The 20767-nt window shown below is 39.9% G+C and overlaps 2 protein-coding genes and 1 pseudogene across 3 annotated transcripts; all 3 read right to left on the bottom strand.

The window, feature by feature from the left end:
* Positions 1 to 404: 404 nt before the first annotated feature.
* On the bottom strand, positions 405 to 12005 carry LOC146454652 (uncharacterized; annotated as a pseudogene). Its single transcript, XR_014859188.1, has 6 exons — positions 11821 to 12005; positions 11167 to 11432; positions 10795 to 10964; positions 1536 to 1685; positions 1255 to 1443; positions 405 to 853 (listed from the first exon to the last, which is right to left on the bottom strand). The product of XR_014859188.1 is annotated as an uncharacterized LOC146454652 (transcript).
* On the bottom strand, positions 2671 to 5910 carry LOC146454654 (uncharacterized). The gene is made up of 3 exons (XM_085095345.1): positions 5853 to 5910; positions 5584 to 5747; positions 2671 to 3928 (listed from the first exon to the last, which is right to left on the bottom strand). Exons 1-3 carry the CDS (start codon positions 5908 to 5910, stop codon positions 3149 to 3151), a joined length of 1002 nt encoding a protein of 333 aa, XP_084951471.1. The 3' UTR covers positions 2671 to 3148.
* LOC146454653 (uncharacterized) lies at positions 7965 to 9242 on the bottom strand. The gene has a single exon (XM_085095344.1). The coding sequence runs from the start codon at positions 9240 to 9242 to the stop codon at positions 7965 to 7967; it is 1278 nt and encodes a 425-aa protein (XP_084951470.1).
* Positions 12006 to 20767: the final 8762 nt, after the last annotated feature.

The raw sequence follows: 20767 nt of genomic DNA, 5'->3' as shown, positions 1-20767 counted from the left end.
CCAGTCAGTAAAGATGAAAATGTTACTGGTTTTGGCCTTGATGAAGATGACTAGCTGGAACTTTCATTCCTAGTGTCCAGCCTCATTTCATGTTATGTGGTGAACTTCTTTGCTATTAGGTAAAAGCAATGTGATCAAAGGCAACCCTGGCTCGCTCTGCAAGACAAGGTCACTTGGTGATGAATGTGGTGACAATATAATTCACTTTGAAATAGCTGGGGGTTTGAAATAACCAAGTTCAAATACAAAGGTTCAATTGGAGTTACTTTCTGGTGGTAAGCACCGCTTTTTGTCAACAACTGACTGTAAGTGAGTGAAAGGATTGATGCTGCATTATGGTGATTTATACTGAGTATAACGTTTCTGAATTATCTTTTGTTCTTTTTTGTTTGTTTGTGTTTTTTTCAAATTAAACTCTGGTGTTTGTTGACTTCATTATCATCATGATGGTATTGTTGTGGACTGTGTAATGGCCTCCTCTCAGCTGGAAGTAATATGAGCACAACCACCCAGATACAAATTTTTAAATGCCCATTCAAATGGGTAATGATTATTTTATTATGTGTAGTCTGTTATTAATAGAAAAAATAAATATTCTGACAGAATGATATGACAATAATAGAACAAAATAAAATAAAAAGTTGGATTTAGACATGTCAATATTTAATAACTGTGATCCACTGTAGTGCTAAAGAGTCACCTCACTTAAAAAAAGTGAGTTGCTATTTTTGGCGCCTATTTCTTAGACAATTTACAACATCTTTATGGCCTTTTAAGGGCTGCTTGCGCTCTCTATATCTACGTGTGGTTTTTTCTTTAAGTTGCTGTCCAGTTGTTTCAGGGACCTGAGAAACTGATAAGACGAAAATACAAAGTCTCACTCCTTACACTTTCAACAGTGCTTGCAATGACAATTTTTTTATCTATTCATCAATATTAACATGACAACAGTCAAATGGGTTGAAGCAACAAAGTGGATTTCTACTGAATTCCTATACTCAAGGAACCAAAACTAATGTTTAAACTACAGGGAGTTTGAGACAGCCAGAAGTGCATCAGACCCATTAATGAAAAACAAAATCGAGGGCAATGAAGTTTCTGTCAATTTAATATTATTGGTTTTCTTTATTCCTTTCACTCTATTCACAACAAGAGTTTTTTCTCAGAGTGCAATAGTGATGTAATGCAAAAAAAAAAACCCAAAAACAACAACAACAACAAAAAAAAAATTCCGAGATGTTACCTGGAAAGTACCTGGTGTGGTTGGAGGGACATCTTTTACAACCATTCTGCTCCTTTGTTCCCTCTTGTGCAAAGCCTCTGCTCTTGGCTGCTTCTCAAACATGGAGTTCATTGCTGTAGGGGCCTTATCTTTGTACTAGCATCCTGTAACTCATCTTTGCTAGCAGTGATTAAAGTCTGGAATATTTCTTTTACATAATCTGTAAATTTATCAAAAACAGAAGGAAGGAAATGATCAAATTACACCCTTCAAGAACACTGTAAAATTCGCACATAAGAATGTCAAATGCTTACCAAAGTTTGGTGACTCTCACATCTCTCACAGTCGCCTCTCCATTTTTAAATTTCGGGTAAGAGACTTTGACTTCTCAACTCCGTCTGTCTCTCGATGCCTCACTTCTCTGTGCAAGTTGAAGTTAAAGTGAACCGCAGCTAAGATATGCCTGCAAAAAACATGCCTGCATGAGGTCCAGATGTAGAAATATTGATTGAATTATTTCTTCTGTTGACCTAAGTTATACACTGCACAATAACACCGAGTCGAGGTCCAGATGTGAACAAAGAAAAGACAAAATTGACAAAACATTTCTATACAATAATGTCCAGCTTTCTTACTTTATATAATATGTGACCCTCCACGGGAAAACAGGGACAAAGGTGATAGCACGCTCACAACACGCTTCCACTTTAAAACAAAAGAATTTGATTTTAGCACGCTTAAGGCGTGTTCAGAATCTTGCCTCATTACTGAATCTTTTGTTTCGCAGGACACGCTAAAAACAATAGAAAGCGTGACCTAGCGAACAAAGAAGCGTGATCGATCGAACAAAAAGGCGTGTTAATCTCAACAACAAAAGGCTGCGTGCGAAAAAACACAGCACGCTGGCCGTGCGAAAACGCACGCAAAGCGTGACCAGTCTATTTTTTTGAAGAAAGACTGTTTCACAAACCAGACATTAAATCAGAAATACCTTTTCAAAGCATGTTGTCAACTTGCCATTCCTTATTCGCAAAAAGCCGAAAACTTTGTGCTATCGACAATTACATCCATCGCTCTACACATTTGCGAATTTTCAAAGCAAGCTTTGCATTGTGTTCCTGGCTTAGTACGAGGGTAACTTCGGTTCACACCAATTCCTTTCTATTTTGTTTTCAATAACCAGCGACGAGCGGCCGCGAAGAGCACAACCAGCGACGCCTTTTTCGCGAGGCGAGAATATTCGGTCCCAGTGTTAACGCGGCTTAGCTCGTGGGGGGGAGGCCGCCTGGTCTTTCGCGAGCGAAATCAAAACATCGCCTTAGCAATCTCGAGGGTTTAGTTTGATTTCCACTCGCTTTCCCAAAGCTTAGTCTCTTGTCCTATAGTGTACCAAACGTGAGCGAGTTTTTTGGTAAAATTCGTTGAAAACGAAAACAGTTCGCTTGTCATGACCCCAATTAAGTTTATGTACAGCGTGCAGCAATTTTATGGACAAGTTACTTTCATTGACATTGAATCACTGGAAAACCTTCTTTCAAACAGTTTTTCTGAAATCACCTAGCGCACTAAATCTGGATTTTATTGACATTTTCTTATCCGTTTTTGACGGGCCAATTGTGAATCAAAAATAAAAAAAAAAACACGTTAACGGGTACAAGGTTAACCCTAAAGTTTTTATTACTAGAGTTATAAACAATAATGAACTGTCGAATATTTCAAAGCCACACTTTAATTAAATAATCTATCAGAACTTACAAAATAATCCGGCGAACACCCATAAGCAGCTAAATACTTCTATACTTCACATCAATGGTTTCCTTAATTTTCGAACGAAAATTTGATGTTTAGAAAAAAACAATACACGCTCAGTCAATGTCTACATTGTAATACAACTTTTCAGTAAACTTTGTTACTCTTCGAGTTTTTCTAACTTGCTTGGATTTTCAATCTCTTAACAACAGTTCTTCTTTTCCCTCTACACTTAGAATTTATCTTTACACGAATATTCTCCCATTGCGCTGCAAAAGATGGAGAATCAAACTTACGCCGCAGAACAGATTCAAGAAATGCTAACTTGTGTTCGTCTAGTTTTTTGTAGCCAAATGTCCCCGCAGTGTTGCCGTTTACCAATTCATCTTCACTAAAAAGAACGTCGACACAAGCCAAGGCGGTTGTAGACACCTGCGAGCCCATGAAGGTGATCGCTTCCACTTTTCGACGTTGTTCATCTGTGGGGCCAAAGGTACAATGGTTCGCTGGCGGACTGTTCAGCTGTATGGTTCTCAATGGTGGTCTCGATGGTAAATTGATAGCGGATGCTACAGGTGATGGAGCTGATAGACCTGGAAGAGGACTTTCTATCGAGGCGTTGCCGGAGTTATCATAGCTGTCGTGGCACATGTCGGGTAGGTCAGACAACAGCTCGCTCAATAGCGGTCCAGGCGATTTTCTTATGTCGTCTTGCCTCTGGTCTTTTACGGCAGTCAGCTGGCCGACAATCTGAGCGAGACTTCGTACTTGCTGCTTTAGGTCTTCCATGACGTCTACAAAGTCTGTTTGGACTGCAGCATCTGATGTCTGTGGTTTTTGAAGAGTCTTCCCAGTGTCACATTGGATGCTCGCGTCTTTCTTTTTCGGCAATCGCTGCTGTTTTAAGCGTGCTTCCCTTGCATCCCGTTCGGCTAAGAATGCGTGCAACCTCCTAACCTGTGGCATAATAAGTAATTTTTAGCTTAGTACATTAGAATTTACCAGATTCCAAGCTAGTAGAAACCTAATCGGAAAAACATTCACTAAACATTCGACTTCTTCGCCTGTCAAAAATTTATTCCTCGCAAAAACAAATTTCCTAGCTGAAGGAGGCTGTAATATTATTAACCTAATTACTCTTTCCCACGTATTTAATGTCAGTAAATAGTCATAGATACCGTAACACAGGTGGTCCGAGTGAAGGTATCCGGTCGTTTTGCTATACGGTCGTGTCGCTACACCGTTAAGTAAGAAAATGTGATTTTTTTCTCGTTCTTAAAGTGAGTTCGGGTGAAAAATTATCTTCGCTGTTTCTGCGTTACACACTGTTAGTATCAGGAGTAAATTGAGCTCAAATATTAGAGTATATGTCAATTTTAAAATATAGCGAATCGACTAAACTGCGGTGTAGCGAAAAGGCTTTGGAGCAAAAGCGGTGTGAATTAAAACGAAAAACTAACTCCATAGAGAAGGCGAATGTACGGGCAAAAAAATCTACAGATCAATCACTTTTCTCAAGGTTGCTAACTTCAGAATAGTAGAATAGTGGTTGAAAGCCAAAACGATGTACTTAACTAAAAGGTAAGCTTTCATAGTCTGTAACATTCAATAACGGTTAGCTGCCTTTCTGTACGCTCTTCTTATAAATTTTTATAGCCTCATCTCACTTGCACTTTACTAAGAAAAATTACGAGTGCGGCTTTTGATAGCCTCCCACGCAGTTGTTTTTAATGGACTCGTATTACCTCCTAATACGAGTCCCCTAAAAATAACTGCATGGGAGGCTAGGGGTTTGAAAAAATGTTTCTTTCTTTCCTGTGGGTGCTGGGGATCAAACTGCTCGCACAAAATGACTTTTTACGCATAAATTACACAAGTTCTGTAGTAATTTTGAAAGGACAGACTACAATGTTTGAAAGTTAATTCGATGGTTCATTGAGCAATCATATCCATAGTGCACGCGTTAGGAAGCCATGTTACTAAAATCACCAAATTTTCTATCGTAACCTGACGAAACTACTCGAACTGTTCGGTAATCAAAATCTAATTCAATCGAACCTAATCGAATGATTGGGTTAGATTTAGTTCGGCAATCGAACACAATCGAACCCAAAAACTTGTGTGAGAGTTCGATTGCGTTGGATTTCCGAACCCAATCGAAATTAATTGAACTGTGCAAACCATTAGTCGAAATAGACAAGAATTCTGTAAAGTCTTTTTTAGCATGCAAGAACAACAAAGAATTAGGTGAAACGAACAATAGATTGATGTAGCTTTACTGAAGCATCATTTTATGATCCCCTACTGTCATCATTTTTAATAATTTTTAATCGAATGTGTGCCAACTTCGGCCACCGAACCTAATCAAACTCAATCAAAGTTCGATTACTCCAATTTTTTTGTGAGAGTTGGATTGTGTTTGATTGTTGAACTCAATCGAACCCGATCGTTCGATTAAGCTCGATAAATAAAATGTTCGATTTGGTTCGAGAAGTTTCGTCGGGTCATAAGTAAAACGATGAATTGACCTCTATAATGGGCAGAAAAAAGGACATGCTGTGTACGGTATTGTCGCATCTTGTTCGGTTTCAGTCTGAAAAAAACCAACTTACCTCATCATCTTCGTCCACGTGTGTTTTATTTCTCTTCGCGCTTGGTTCCAAGGTCGGTTCTTCTCTGGTCCTCTTTTTGGAGTGGGCAACTTCCTCGAATAGATCCGCGTTTTCTGGGTCTTCAACAAAAGAGTTCTCCTCCTGGTTAAGCTTCTCCTCGTTATCTGAAAAGAAATCATATCAGTTAGTTCTACAATTAATTATTTTAATAGCAGATAACTCACTTAAACCTTAAAACAATAAAATCGTAGTATGGAGAGTTAGCTTACCATTTGCTGCAATAACCATTGCGTCCAGTTGTTTGCCACTGGTTCTGATTGTGACCATGGTTCTGCTTTCTGGACCGACGTCGGAAAATGGCTCCCCAGTATCTCTCCTTCTAATTTTTTTTGTTTCAACAATGCATGTTGTTTTATCGATACTGAAGTAAACGAGGCATAGTTTAGGAATTTTAACAAGACTGCGGAAGGCCATGTTGATGGTGTTCAAGCAATACGCACAACTGGATAATCTTATTGACGCCTATTTATACACGTCACCCAATAATACGCTTAATTCTTTTGAATCCTTTCATGACAATAGGTGTGAAATAGACGCGTGTTTAAGCTGCATATATAATTATAACAATTACTCTAACCGAGGTGAGAACTTTTACAAAGCTTTCATGTTGTTGTTGTTTTTCTTTCCCTTTTAGTTTTAGAAGAGGTTCGTGTCAGTAAAGCAAGTGGCGTAACAAGATGTAAGTTGTCTTGATAAAACAGAATTAAACGGTTTCGTTCCTTTTCTTTTTCGCTGAAAAGTGTTGAGCAGCAGCGAACGGATTTTTTTTTTTTACACGAGCGCACTCGAACAAATTGACTTACGCATACAAAGACAAATCTCATTCACAATTCGGTTAGTTTTGCAGAAAAGTACTGAGCAGCAGCCAACAGATTTTTTTTTTTCACACGCGCGCACTCAAACAAAACGACTTACGCATACAAAGACAAAATTCATTCACAATTCAATTAGTTTCACAGAAAAGTGTTGAGCAGCAGCGAAAGAATTTTTTTCTTTACACGCGCGCCGGCACTCAAACAAAACAACTTACGCATACAAAGACAAATCTCATTCACAATTCGGTTAGTTTCGCAGAAAAGTGTTGAGCAGCAGCAAACGGATTTTTTTTTTTTTTTTTTACAGGCGCGCCGGCACTGAAACAAAACGACTCACGCATACAAAGACAAATCTCATTCACAATTCGGTTAGTTTCACAGAAAAGTGTTGGGCAGCAGCAGACGGATTTTTTTTTTTTACACGCGCACACTCAAACAAAACGACTTACGCATACAAAGATAAAACTCATTCACAATTCGGTTAGTTTCGCAGAAAAGTGTTGAGCAGCAGCCAACGGGTTTTTTTTTTTTTACACGCGCGCCGGCACTCAAACAAAACGACTTACGTATACAAAGACAAATCTCATTCACAATTCGGTTAGTTTCGCAGAAGAGTGTTGAGCAGCAGCGAAAGGATTTTTTTTTTTTACACGCGCGCCGGCACTCAAACAAAACGACTTACGCATCAAAGACAAATCTCATTCACAATTCGGTTAGTTTCGCAGAAAAGTGTTGTGCAGCAGCGAACGGATTTTTTTTTTACACGTGCGCACTCAAAAAAAAACGACTTACACATACAAAGACAAATCTCATTCACAATTCGGTTAGTTTTGCAGAAAAGTGTTGAACAGCAGCGAACGGATTTTTTTTTTACACGCGCGCACTCAAAGAAAACGACTTACGTATACAAAGACAAATCTCATTCACAATTCAATTAGTTTCACAGAAAAGTGTTGAGCAGCAACGAAAGAATTTTGTTTTTTACATGTGCGCGGGCACTCAAACAAAACGACTTACGCATAGAAAGACAAAATTCATTCACAATTCAATTAGTTTCACAGAAAAGTGTTGAGCAGCAGGGAACGGATTTTTTTTTTTACACGCGCGCACTCAAACAAAACGACTTACGCATACAAAGACAAAACTCATTCACAATTCGGTTAGTTTCACAGAAAAGTGTTGTGCAGCAGCAAACGGATTTTTTTTTTTACACGCGCGCACTCAAACAAAACGACTTACGCATACAAAGACCAAACTCATTCACAATTCGGTTAGTTTTGCAGAAAAGTGTTGAACAGCAGCGCGCACGCCAAAGAAAAATACACACGAACAAGTCTTTTAAGCTTTGAAGTCATAGTAAATTTAATTTTTGATACAAACTAACACTGAAACTAAAGGGTCTCAATTACACTTAATTCTCAGTTCTTGAATCATAACACTTGAAGAACATTGTTCTGAAAAAGGTAATAACAGCAACTAATAACAATACAAAATTCAATTCAGTTTTTATTGTGGCACTGGTGGTGCGACTAAGTTCTCTGTCCCGTCTCGGCAAAATTCACGGATTTCCTTGAACAAATATTCTGCACGTTCTCGACTGATACCACTCGGTGAAATTGTGGGTGGGAGTTTGCCTGCTTCTGGTGCTCTTCCATTTCGAAGGAGGTTTACAGCCTTCTCTTCTGGGTACCAATACTGCTTACAAAACACCGTGCCTGGATAGTCCTTTTGGAAGCGAAAATGATAGTAAGATTTAATCTGTGGTAGCTTTTTAAAGTAATGTCCGAGGAAGGTCATCCAGTCATATGTTGGAATTAACACTGTTCCATTATGAAGGCCAACCAGTTCGGCTACGTTCACAGTTGCAGATTCTTCGACAGCTTTGGCGATGTCAAACAGAGATGAAATGAAGGTGCGCCTTGTTTTTTGTTTTAGAAGTCCAAAACACCAGTCTGGGGAAAACTTGGTGTGTCCTGGTATCAAAAAGTTGTAGTATATTACCTCGTGAAGGCCGGTCATAACACGCCACATGTAGTACCAAAGAAAAGCGGAATTCTTATTTTGAGCACCACAGTTGTCTGCATGAAGTTGCACTTCTGTCTCACCCAGTCCATGGCGCTGGAAGAAGTAGTGTACATACGAAATCGTACTATTAGCACCTTTTCCAGTTATCACCTTCTCGTCGATGAGAAAGTTCACCTGTCTAGGTATAGCTTCGCAACAAACACCAAATATGGCGCATTTCCGTGGGGTCTTAAAGTAAATAGGCCCTGGCTGATTTGGATTTGCAGGGTAATGTAACTGCTGCGCATAGTCATAAGAATAATGGACAGTTCCAGTATACGAACAAGGTTCACGTCCAACGCTGAAATCTACTTCTTGCAGTTGGTGGTAAATACTTTCCTTGGATTCTTGACAACAGGTTTTATAAATCTCTCTCTCTCCCGCGGCGAGACGGAGGTGCTCTTCCTGAGCTCTTACGGCTTCGACTTTTTGAACTTCGGGTAGATTTGCAGTTTTTTGAATTAAATTGTTATTTTTCTGGCAAGTCCAGCATAAGTCTGTGGCAGGTCGCATAATCACAGCAAAAGGGCAAAGTTGATTCCAAAGATCGCAGAACTTCGAGTATCCAACAGAGAGTTGGCCCTGGCTTGTGCTGATTTCTGTATACATTTTCCAAAGGCCGTGTTTAGTTAAAACCGAAGGCAGCAATTTGACATCAACTCTTTTAAATCCAGGGACACGTCCAGGTAGAAGGAGTGCTTGGTCTTCAGCGATGTTCATCATAAACTTAACTACATGTTCCACAGTTTCAGCAGAAAACGCACTACTCGGAAGTCGCTTCTTGTTTCCATGCTCACGCAAAGTCAGTCCGTTCTTTCTATAGTGTTTCACAAGACTACAGAATCTGTTTTTGTTCAAGCAGTGTAAAAACAGGAATTACTTTTTACAAATTCGTTTTCCGTGATAATAGAAAGCCATTCGTGAAACCTTGCGTTGCTTTTCGGATCTGCCAGAGACGCTAACTTCATTGCAATTCAGTGAACTTTGAATTGCTCCCAGTATTACCAAATCAAGTTCTGTCGAGGATAGTTCGTTGCAGTTGTTACGACTGTCCCAAAAGTCGTCTAAGGAAAGGGTTGTGCTGCATGGTTTGTCATCCTCGCCTAACTTGCATTTACATGTGTTATCGCAGAATGTTTTCACTTTAGCTTTCTCTGATACGTCGCTCTCCAAGAGATCGGGGCATATCTCAGCTTCGTCATCGGCAGGTTCATCTTCGCCGCTCTCTGAACTGCTATCGTCCCAAGGTGAGTCATCAGCCTCTTGACTGTTGTCGTCTGCTCGCGCTTCGAAGTACAATTCTGAAACTTCTTCTAGACTAGCCTGATCTTCCAAGTTTACACGCATAAAGGAAAGTTCATTGGTAGACTCCATGATCAGATGAGAAGATACAAGAAGATACCGCGAATTTTGAGAGCAGATCACGCGTAGCCATGGTAACGAGATACACTGCTTACATCCCATAATAATTTTGTTTTCTGTAATAGTGTTCTAACTCAGAACATAAATTTCACTTCGAAGATCCAGAAGTGGAGACTAAAAGAATTTTTAACTCATGGTAACTGAATATATCTTCCAGATCAAGGTTTGAGTAAGTAAAATAAATATTTTTGTTACGTTGACCTTCACTGTTAATTTACAGTTCAGAATCACTGATGCTTTTATTTATGAACTTTGCTTAATCTTCGGTCTCGATAATGACAGCTTTTAAGTGACTTGGTGTTGTTTTGTTATATTTCAAGCGTGCTCTCGAAAGGTTTAGCGTGCTAAATCGCACGCAAAGCGTGACATCGAGCACAATTATCAAAACAAAAGGGTAAGCGTGCTCTTAAAAGGTTTAACGTGCCAAATCGCACGCAAAGCGTGACATCGAGCACACTTATCGAAACAAAAGGTTTAGCGTGCTAAGTATTCCGTAACAAAAGGTAGTGTGTTCTACATTGTCATACGGATTAAATATGCGCATATCCGTGACACTGCACACGCTAAGCGTGCTGTGTTAGCGTGTTGTGAGCGTGCTATCACCTTTGTCCCTGTTTTCCTGTGGAGGGTCACATATTCATTTTTGTTCAACCACTTTTCTAGGAGGAGGGATTGGTTTTCATTTCAGAAGAGTAGTAAACTGCATTGAGACTTTGTTGATATGTGCAGGATATAAATACATTATCATTAACATTTAAGAGGATACCTTTGTGACGGGGGGGTGGGGGTGGGATATGGTCATAATTATGTTTGTATTGACTGTTAACTATAAAACAGAAATAAATTGCACCTGCAGTACATGCCAATGTAGGAGTAAGCTATCATCTTTGGTGCAAAGTGGTTTAGGACAGAGTGGAAACCCTCCAAACAGCTGGTTTGGGCAAGGTCAGAAGCTTGCTTGATCCCCTTTACCAAAGGATTGTTTGTCAGCACGTCACACAATCTTTCAGACCACAGTACCTAAGGGGAAAAAATTGAGCAATGTTATGATTGATTCGAGAGAAACATTATCCACCTGTTTGTTATGTTTTCTTTCCCACCATCTCTATTGTCATCATTTTCCAGTCAGGTATATCCACCTGTCACATAAGCTATATTTATGACTTGTGATAAACAAAAGAACAATGCTCAAGTCAATTAATTATTGCCAAATGAATTACACTTATTCCAGGAGCATACCTGCTTTTAACCATTTCCTTGGTTCAATGTTTCCGTGAGCACACTTGCTGAACAAGGGATCTTCAAAGTTGGAATGTTTGTTGACGACATGATTCATAAATGCCTTGAATTTCGCCCAAATGACTCTCCAATTGCCACTGAAGGTAGAGGTGGCACTCCAATGAAGGTGCCTCTCACAGGGCTTTATCCATTCTGATAATGCCTCACAATCTTTCATTTTTGAAATTTTGGACAGTGCTTTGCGGATTTCTGTTGCAAGACAAAAACAATTTGGTGAAATTGGGATTTATATAATTCAGTCTAACCTCCCCAAAGCGACCCTAAAAAATGGGTCAAGCCTTGATGGTGTTTTAGGGAAGATGGTCCCTTATGCAAGATCAGAACCAAGGGATCCAAATATGTGTTACATCAGGCTACTGATCTTAAGTTTGTAGAATTGGTTGCTTGGAGACGTGGTCAAATGGGGAGGTAAGCCTGTATTGTTTGAGATGAGTCTGCAACACAGAAGGCCCTGGATTCATCACTTGAGTGCCAAGCTTTCTGTGAAGCAAGATAGAAACATTTTTACTTTCCTTTTAGATGCCAGATGTCAAATAAATGCCAAGCTATCTGTGAAGCAAGATAGAAACATCCTTACTTTTCTTTAGATGCCAGATGTCAAAATAGTGTACAATGTTATGAAGAACATTCTTCATGTGGCTCGTAATGGAGATGTGCCTCTCTGATATAATTGTGGTGATCAGCAGGCCATAAGCAATCAAGAAGTCCATACACTGTTTAAAAGCCATAAACTCCATACCAGTGCTACTTCCAGCTTCGTTCCTCTACAAAATATAATTTTTAAAAGAGAGAGAAATAAGTTTGAGGGTTTTTAAACAGAGACGTGTGTAATTTTCAGAGTGGAATATACAACCAGATAACAGGCTATTTATACCAGTCACTGATTAACAGAGTAAAGAAGTGGCCCATCAGGCCACCACTTAACTCTGGTTACCGTAGCATGAAGCAACTAGTAATATGCCTACTCTCCACGTGGTTAGGACATTCCCAGCATTATTATCACTGGTACCCATTTTTAGACCTAAGTGAAAAGAGGCAATGTGGAGTTACAAAGTTTCATGTCTAAGTAGGCAACCAGATAGTAGAGGCCAGGACTTGAACAATGAGCTTTCAATCAAAAGTTTGATGCATTGATCACTAGACAATCGCCCCTCCACACCATCCACTTTTGAACAGATTGAATATAAAGACGAAAAGGCTGAATAAATAACAAAATCTCAACAAAGAGTGCATGCATAATAAACAATTTACAAAGTGTGTTTGGACTATCTGGGTGACACTGCAGGGGTGTAAGTGCATTCCACAAGGGAAAATAACTCGTATCAATCATGATAGAGAATTTGTCTAACCTGAACTGAATGTACTTAATGTTCAATTTCTGTTGGGCAATCCATTCAATTGTAATACTAAAGGTTCTGAAAGTTTTGCAGGAACTGGAACAGCCCATAGGCATTGCCCGGTCATAGTAATAAAGACCATTCCAACATATCCCCAAGAGATGGTAGTCTTGTGGGTTAATAGGTATAATCCGGAAGGCATTTATCTGTCTTAGCAAGAAAACACCCAGAGCCAAGAGACTTGATGAAACGAATTGCATCCTCAACAGTGGCATAGGAAACCTGAGTATTCTCAGGGGAAATTCTTTCATTCAGAGAGGAGCCCTTCGGAAACGAAAGGTGGTGAATTAAACGGAATTCCCCCCGGAGAGACCCGAAACACTGAAAAAGGGGGAGAGAAAAAAAGGACCGGTAAGCCTACGGGCAGCAAGTTCTTTGTTAAGTTTTGCATCAACAACTTCCGTATTCTGTATGGCTGACAAAAGATTAGGAGCACTACTGGTAGCCTTCAAAATGTAGGGGAAAACCATGTGTAAACCCCGGAGACAAAAATTCCACCATATAATGGGTATACCCAGAAAGAAAATATAATAGGTGATCAACTTTTATGGGTGTTGGTAACTGGGCGGGGAATCCCTCGGGATGGCCTAGGGCCACCACTGGGCTTGGGTGGTCCACGAGTTTTGGACTTGTCTGTTGAAGCCACGAAAATTACAATGCAGGGCCCGATGCAGCCCCTCACACTTACAGCAAGTATCCTTGAAAGAACACCCCGAGCATTCCTCTCCCCTATGATATTTAAAACAGTAGCCCCTGGGGGCACTAACAGCCTGATTTAGTTTCCCAGTGCCTGCATTGGACTGTGGTTGATGGGACTGGGAACTGTTCTGGGCCATGAGCCAAAGCTCCCAATGGACAATACCCCAAGGCACAGCAGTGGATGGGGACTAGCCGAGAAGACGAAATTTTTTATCATAGTAGCGCCAGTTGTGGCCCTTAGTGGCAAGGTCTTGTATAATTGACCCATATTTCATAAAGCCAGGAGCAGCTTGGGGGTTCTTGCTCGAACAAACCGCTACAAACACATGAAAGGCCTGAAGCCTTTGGCTTGGCTAAGGGCTCAAGAGTTGAGGAGGGTGCCCAACCTTCATCCAAATGCTGGAGGGTGAGTTGGTACCTCCCATTGTGGACAGGAGTGACCAACAGGGAGCCAAAGTCAATGTACTGTTCCTCCCGAATCTTAGTTTTTAATTTTAGAGGAACTCTGGCGTCAGCAGGTATGCTAATTGAACTAAATATGTCCTTGGGTTGAGTGGAAGTGGAGGGAGACAGGGCCTCACCTGCCAGGGAGGATTAAAAAGAGGCAATTGCAACCTGCAAGGATGTTTCTGCCTGCCCAACCACCCTCTCATTAGATGATGCCACGGGGGCCTCTGTGGTGGGCTCCTCTGCCAAGCTTCTTGGAGACTTCAGCCGTAACCGTTGCAATGATGTGCTGGAGTACACCAGGAGGGAGAGCTACGGATGAGTCAGGCGGCGAAACATTGCCACTGATCACAGGCAATGCATCACCCCTATGTTCACTACCCACTTGGCTAGGGCCAACTCCGTCTTCGTGCACTTGACCAGGGTCACCTGCCGGTTGCTGATGGCGATGGCGACGGCTTTGCACTGAGACGAGGGACTCTAGGGCCTGTTGGCTTGGATGTTTTTGCCGTTGTGAACGACGAGGAGGCATGTGTGAAAGAAAAACCAAAACAAATGCAAAGAGACCCAGAGGCCTAAGGGGTATTATTTGATAATCAACTAGAAAAAAGGGGGATAAATTAGAGCAGCAGGGGCTCATTACAAAGGAAAATATGATAATACAAAGCATAGAACTTAGCTTTCTAACTTCCATTCCATTCCTTGACAACGGTAAACCAGACATAAACGACTCAGATAAAGCCACTGAGTGAAGAATTATCCTTTCGACCATTTCCAAGTCACTCGGATGGAAAACTGATTTCTGTCTGATTGTTCCAGGACACGAGATCTCAAGTAAACAAATACAAACAGAGCAACAGGGGCTCTAAACAATGGAAAACGACACAAGGCCTCAATGTAAGAATGAGACATGAAGCCTCAATAAATCAAATTATAAACAGAGCAACAGGGGCTCTAAACAAAGGTAGACATGAGACACCATGCCTTAAAGAAAAAAATAAAAACAGAGGAACAGGGGCTCTAAACATGGTAAAAAATGAGACACGAGGCCTCAATGAATCAAATTATAAACAGAGCCACAGGGGCTCTAAACATTGTGAAAAATGAGACACAAGGCGTCAATGAATCAAATAAAAACAGAGCAACAGGGGCTCTAAACATGGTAAAAAATGAGACACAAGGCCTCAATGAATCAAATAAAAACAGAGCAACAAGGGCTCTAAACATTGTTAAAAAATAAGACACGAGGCCTTAATGAATCAAAATAAAAACAGAGCAACAGGGGCTCTAACAATGTAAAAAATGTGACACGAGGCCTCAATGAATTAAAAGAAAACAGAGCAACAGGGGCTCAAAACAAAGGTAAACATGGACAAGCATGGCTGACCAAAGGTTGCTGCAACAGCAAGTCCGTAAAATAGCAATCGGTGACACAGGTCCCGAACTTAACATGATCCGTATAATAAAGCGTTAAATAGAACATGAAGCAAAAACCGCTAGCTACCAATAAAGAAAAGCAATAAAGGTTTGAGTGGGAAAGTACCAAAGGACAAACGCAAACGCCCTAAATTTACTTAGCAAGCACTGTTAAAGCCTTAATGATGGCGCCTCGATAGCTGCAATACAGCCTATACTGGCCCACGGAATTCATGTGAAAGCCATCGGGCAAATATGGATCACAACTGGGTTCGCAAAAGCCGACATGGCGCCAACAGAAAACACTATCTTGTTCGCCTAAAACAACTCTCAGGTAATTGTTTAAAATCGGCACCGCCTTGTTAGAATCCGACCCATGTGGATACGTTGTTCCACGAGGGAGGACCTCACAGACGCCAATGATTTTCACTGCGAAGGAAACGAACAAAATCATCAATAGTGGAACCTACGACCTCGGGTGCACTGACAGTTAAATCATTGGTTCCAATTTCTAGAATGACAATGTCTGGGGAAAACTCAGTAAGGACACCCAGGTCATATTTGATCAATTTCTGGACCATGTGTCTGCTGGTGCCATATAAACGCATGTGGACTTGCTCCTGTAAGTGTAAAGTCTCAGAGGCTTGCAGATGGAAATCGTTCTTAAGATCATGAGCTAAGCGACGTACGAAAAAATGACCTAAAACGAGAACTTTTGGAGAAAGTGTAGTTTCCATCTCGCCAACAAAAAAATTGCTTAGCACCACGCGGTCCGGAAATAAAGAAAGGCAAACGAAACAAATGCGGGAAAAATTGGTAAATAAACGCAATGAAGGGAAACGTAACCCCAAACAAAAGAAAATTCAGAACACGATAGAGAAATAGAGGGGAAAAACCAGGAACCTGTGAATTATGTAGGCTTACCTTGAAAGAACAAAAGCACGTCTTAATCCAATGACGAATGAGTCTGGTATGATCATATTGATCATATGACTGATACAAGCACCTAAGGGGGCTATACCTTATTTCAATTACTTCTTCCCCAAGACCCAGGACCACTCGATCCAATTAATTACTAACGAAGGCGGGAAAAGGCATAAAAATTCTATTTGCGAGCAAATATATTATTGAAGGGCAAGAGTTTTGTGTTACAGTAATTCAATACCTGCTCTACCTATGAGAAGCTCGCCTCAGTTTTCAGTGTTCAGTCAGGAAACCCAGTGGCCCTTAGATTGTTTGGGATGTTTGTGCCACAATCTCTGATTGGAATACATTGGGTATTTGATGGATTTCAAACACTTTGTCCACGTTGTCCTCCATTAATCGAAGCATACTCACATGATACCATTTCGGCTCAATTTGTTTGAACACCATGAAACCGGAATCAAGCATTAAAGTTGGATTGCAAAGCAAAATAAACAAACTGAAGCGATCTGAATACCAACGTGGGTTAACTGCATGTTTAGAAAGTTTAGTGGCACAAAATTCAACCCACGAGTAAATCGCAGTTACAGTTTGTATCGAAGCGGCAGTGAAAAATTACCCTTGGCATGTGCTTGGGGGGTCAACTCCTATATAAAAATTGGCGGAGGTGATCGTAACTTTTGGGGGTTGAAATTCGTGGTTTGGTACCTGTCAAGGGTGGACGGTACCTTTTAGCCAGTTTTGGGGTATTGAGCGAAAAAATATGGGAGAAGATGATTGTAAATGTCAGTCAACTGTCACTTAGCGTATTCATTTTAGAGTTGGTACCACAAAGTGGGAAAATTGTTCCGACCACGGCAACAAAACAAATTCTGGTACGTTTTAGGGGTTCTTTTCAAAATTTATGATGATCACCTCGTGAATTTTATATGGGAGTCCCCCTCCCCTCGGGGGAAAGTGGTCTGTGAAAACTGTAATGCAATCTCTGCCTCTAAACGAATTTTTAAATTGTAGTAAAATGCATATATCGTGCCTGATTGATGTCTTGATTTCTATCCAGCATTACGTTAAGTCTGAACATGTGTACTCAAATGAATAGGAGGCGTGGCAGAAAGTACTGGATGGGTGATCCTGGTTGATGGACTTGGAAAATTAACTTCAGGTTTTTTTTGAGACATTACAAGGGATGGCTCATGGCAAACAGCCAATTAGTCTCTAATGAATGTCATCGCAAATGGATGAACTCATACTCCATACGTACAAGAATTTATTGATAAAGGTAAGATAAAGGGTAGATGTGAGGACAAGATGTGAAAAAGGCTAAGGACTTGGAGCTTGAATTGAAGCTTGACTTAAAACTTCACTGAACTAAACTTGAAGTTGGACTTTCAACGACTAATATGGGCAGAACAAACAAAACTAACAAGTAACCTATATACATATAACATTATGCAAAAAAAAACTTGCAAGTACAGAAAAGACCTAAGAAAACAAAGAAGACTCATGAACAATAAACTGAGTACAAAGGGCAACAGAGGGAAAAAACTAATGAACAAGGAATGAAAACAATAGCGCTAATGAACTATATAAACATGTAACACAGACAAACAGTTGCTGCGCAGTTGCTACATTCCGGTCCCTAAATGTCAGTTAGGAAAATGTCATTTCACACTGTTTATTTGAAAAAACTGTAGTTCCGAATCAATAAGGGTGTTCCTGCTAAATTTCACATGATTACAATAGGCATATCTTGGTGATAGGTCACTCTAAAGTCGAAGTCTTGGTTCGTACTTCTACTCGACGGACCAAACATTGCTTGTAGAAACAATCGAAACTGCAGGGATACACATGTAAACAATAGATTGAATATATGTAAGGGTTCAATTGAATCCTTAGTTCAAGTTGTATTTCCTTTGTTTTTTGGTATGGCAATGTGTCATAATGAGTTTAAAACAAAGGAAAATAAAATTTTAACCAAGAATAAAATTGAACCACAATATATGAACAAATAAAAACGTAATGACCATGATAAACTTAAACCGCTCACCAGAAAATAAATACACACCAAAACCAGGTAGTTCCTTTTCCACCCAGCCAAAACCAACATCCATTGCACTCTTACCAAACCAGGCATCCCTTTTTGTGTTCTAACTCCATAAGTCAATGACCTCTCCTTCTTTCGCGATCTCCAACTTGGGCCCACACCAAACATGCTGGGTCTCGCGACTACAGATTCCAAGTTCCAGCTTCATTCTGTAGTCAACAATGACTAAACATTCACCAGGCTGAAGATTGTTCAGAATAAACTTGTAATAATCAGACTGGCGGTTTGTGCACAATAGCAGGGGCGTAGCCAGGATTTTTTCGAAGGTACGCACATTTTTCCAAATCTCTCTTTTAACCCCCCCCCCCCCCCCCCCATTTTTTTTTCACGTCATGGCATGAATAGAGAGATTAAGAATCGCGTTTACGGCAAACATTAGATTTGCGTTTATTTTTTTCTTGAAATAAAGAGTTACAAACGCGATGGCGTGTAAATGCTCCAAAGAGGGAAAAATTCAATTTCCGGTTGTTGTCCTTGGCTCAAAACCGGCCATGCTTAAGTTCCCTAACGTCATTCTAAACCTCTCTATTAAATTTTCTTTATCGTCAGGATAACGAGGTTATGCTGTAGGTGTTAGTAAGTGTTAGCGTGATATGAAATGGCAACTACGTCGTTAAATTCTTTGTGGGTTCACTGCGGAAGTGCTTTGATCCCTTCATTCCTTAATTAAGGCAACAAGCTAGCAGTATTTCAGGGTTTTATTCACAAATGAGCATTTTTTACCACTGTGGGCTGCATCAATCATATTCACACTCACATTCACATTCACATTCACATTCACATATTCACACTTACTTAGTATAGTCACATTCACATTCACATTCGCACTTAGTATAAATTTACAAATAAACAATTAAAGTGTACATGTGTATATCTACATTGCCAAGAGCAAAAAAATGAGGCGTTGTGATTAATATAACTGTATACTTTAGCTTTCATAAAGGCATAAGGGATATAAAGGTTTACCGTTACAAACACAAAGCTAACCATCTGTCTTTCCTTCCAGCAAAGACAGAAATGACTGTATTTAGGTCTATTTACTTGTTTTTGTGAATATGCATTATGGATAGCGAGGACAACCTCGCATCAGACATAGGACTGCAAAGTGGCGTCTTTTAAACCTCTTCATGCATACATACTCTGCAGCACACGTAGACACAGGGTATGTAAGAAGCCTCTTGACTGCTACGAGTCCAGCGTTTCACCAAGGTCTGACATTTGGGTGTGAAAAAACACACTACGTTCCTTTATAAAAATTATTTCAAAGACACAAACTGAGTTAAGTGACTTGCATTGATTGAAATTGTGTTTTTATCAAATTGTTATGTTTTATTTATTTGCTTTTAATTTATTTTATTTCATTTTATCTTACCTGATTTTACCTTATTTTATTTTTGACTCTTTCAGGTACGCACGTGTGTATGTGCGTACAGGTAGCTACGCCCCTGAATAGATGAATCACATACTGCTTGTCCACTGTCAATAGACCGTCAAGCTCCTCTGTCAGCTTCCTGTGTTCAATTGCACCTACATTGTTAAACATTAAGTCCCTCACAGAACTGGCCACTTGAGAAATTCCAACAGCCTCTGAGGAACTGTCGTGAACTTTCATGCAGAGTTCAAGGCAAGGTTGAATGCCTCTCAACTTGGTTGTAAACTTTGTCTTCATAAATACCTGGTGCTTCAAGACTTTTGTCTTCATGTTGACAAAAGAATTTGATTAAGACTTTTGGATATCTTCAAGGAAGGAAATGAAGTTTTCGTAGTTGCTATGACCAAACTCATCACATAAATTGCACAGGTCAGCTAGCATTGTGTGGCAGAAATTAGAAGGTAAGTGCGTGTAAATATAGGTACGTTTTATTCCATTCGGAAATTCCAGTAAATATTGATTGATGAGCTCTTTAACGCTGTTTTTCCAGTACTGGATAGAACTTTTTGTCTTGAACTCCAAAATCACCAGAAAGGAACTCAAACTACTAAATTCTGAGCAAGTCTTGTTTGACAAGCGTGTGCTTTACCAGTTGCTTCCAGTGCATCTTTCTAGTTTTAATAGAACCACTTTAAATTGAAAATGTCATGTAACCTATACTTACCTAATGGCCCACTATTAACAAAAAGCGGCAGTTAAAATAAGAAATTGACACTCTTTTGAGCATACATTTGTTGGGGTAGCCAAAAACAGGTCTGTGTGAGGATTACACAAGGGATGGCATAAAATTAATTCCACTCATCTCCTTCCTTTTTTTTTCTAATCACTAGTTTCTTTCCTTTTCTGTAATGATGAACCCTTTTATTATCAAATCAAAGGTTACATTGGAGATGGATCACAGTGTATCTGTTGAAACACAGGTAACTGCAGTTTTTGAAGGACGTCTGCCACTGTCTTCTTTTTCTTGTAAGGTGAAATGTTTGGTTTAAATATGGATACCAAGTCATCTTATTGTTTTGCTGTCATACACAACTAAAATAAATAATGAACAACAAATTAAGTATGTGGGTTAAGGCAACAAACTTACATTTTAGTGATTTAGAAC

This window comes from Pavona decussata, unplaced genomic scaffold (assembly GCF_977016875.1).
Source record: "Pavona decussata unplaced genomic scaffold, jaPavDecu1.1 SCAFFOLD_300, whole genome shotgun sequence".
NCBI lineage: Eukaryota > Metazoa > Cnidaria > Anthozoa > Scleractinia > Agariciidae > Pavona > Pavona decussata.
This window is presented reverse-complemented; position numbering and strand designations above follow the sequence as displayed.

Excerpts from the sequence above, each read along its gene's own strand:
- LOC146454654 (XM_085095345.1), bottom strand. The coding sequence starts at position 5,910 with ATGGTCACAATCAGAACCAGTGGCAAACAACTGGACGCAATGGTTATT. Across the intron at positions 5,748-5,852 it reads AATGGTTATTGCAGCAAATG|ATAACGAGGAGAAGCTTAAC; the intron begins GTAAGCTAACTC and ends ATTTCTTTTCAG. Across the intron at positions 3,929-5,583 it reads ACGTGGACGAAGATGATGAG|GTTAGGAGGTTGCACGCATT; the intron begins GTAAGTTGGTTT and ends ATTATGCCACAG.
- LOC146454653 (XM_085095344.1), bottom strand. The coding sequence starts at position 9,242 with ATGAACATCGCTGAAGACCAAGCACTCCTTCTACCTGGACGTGTCCCT.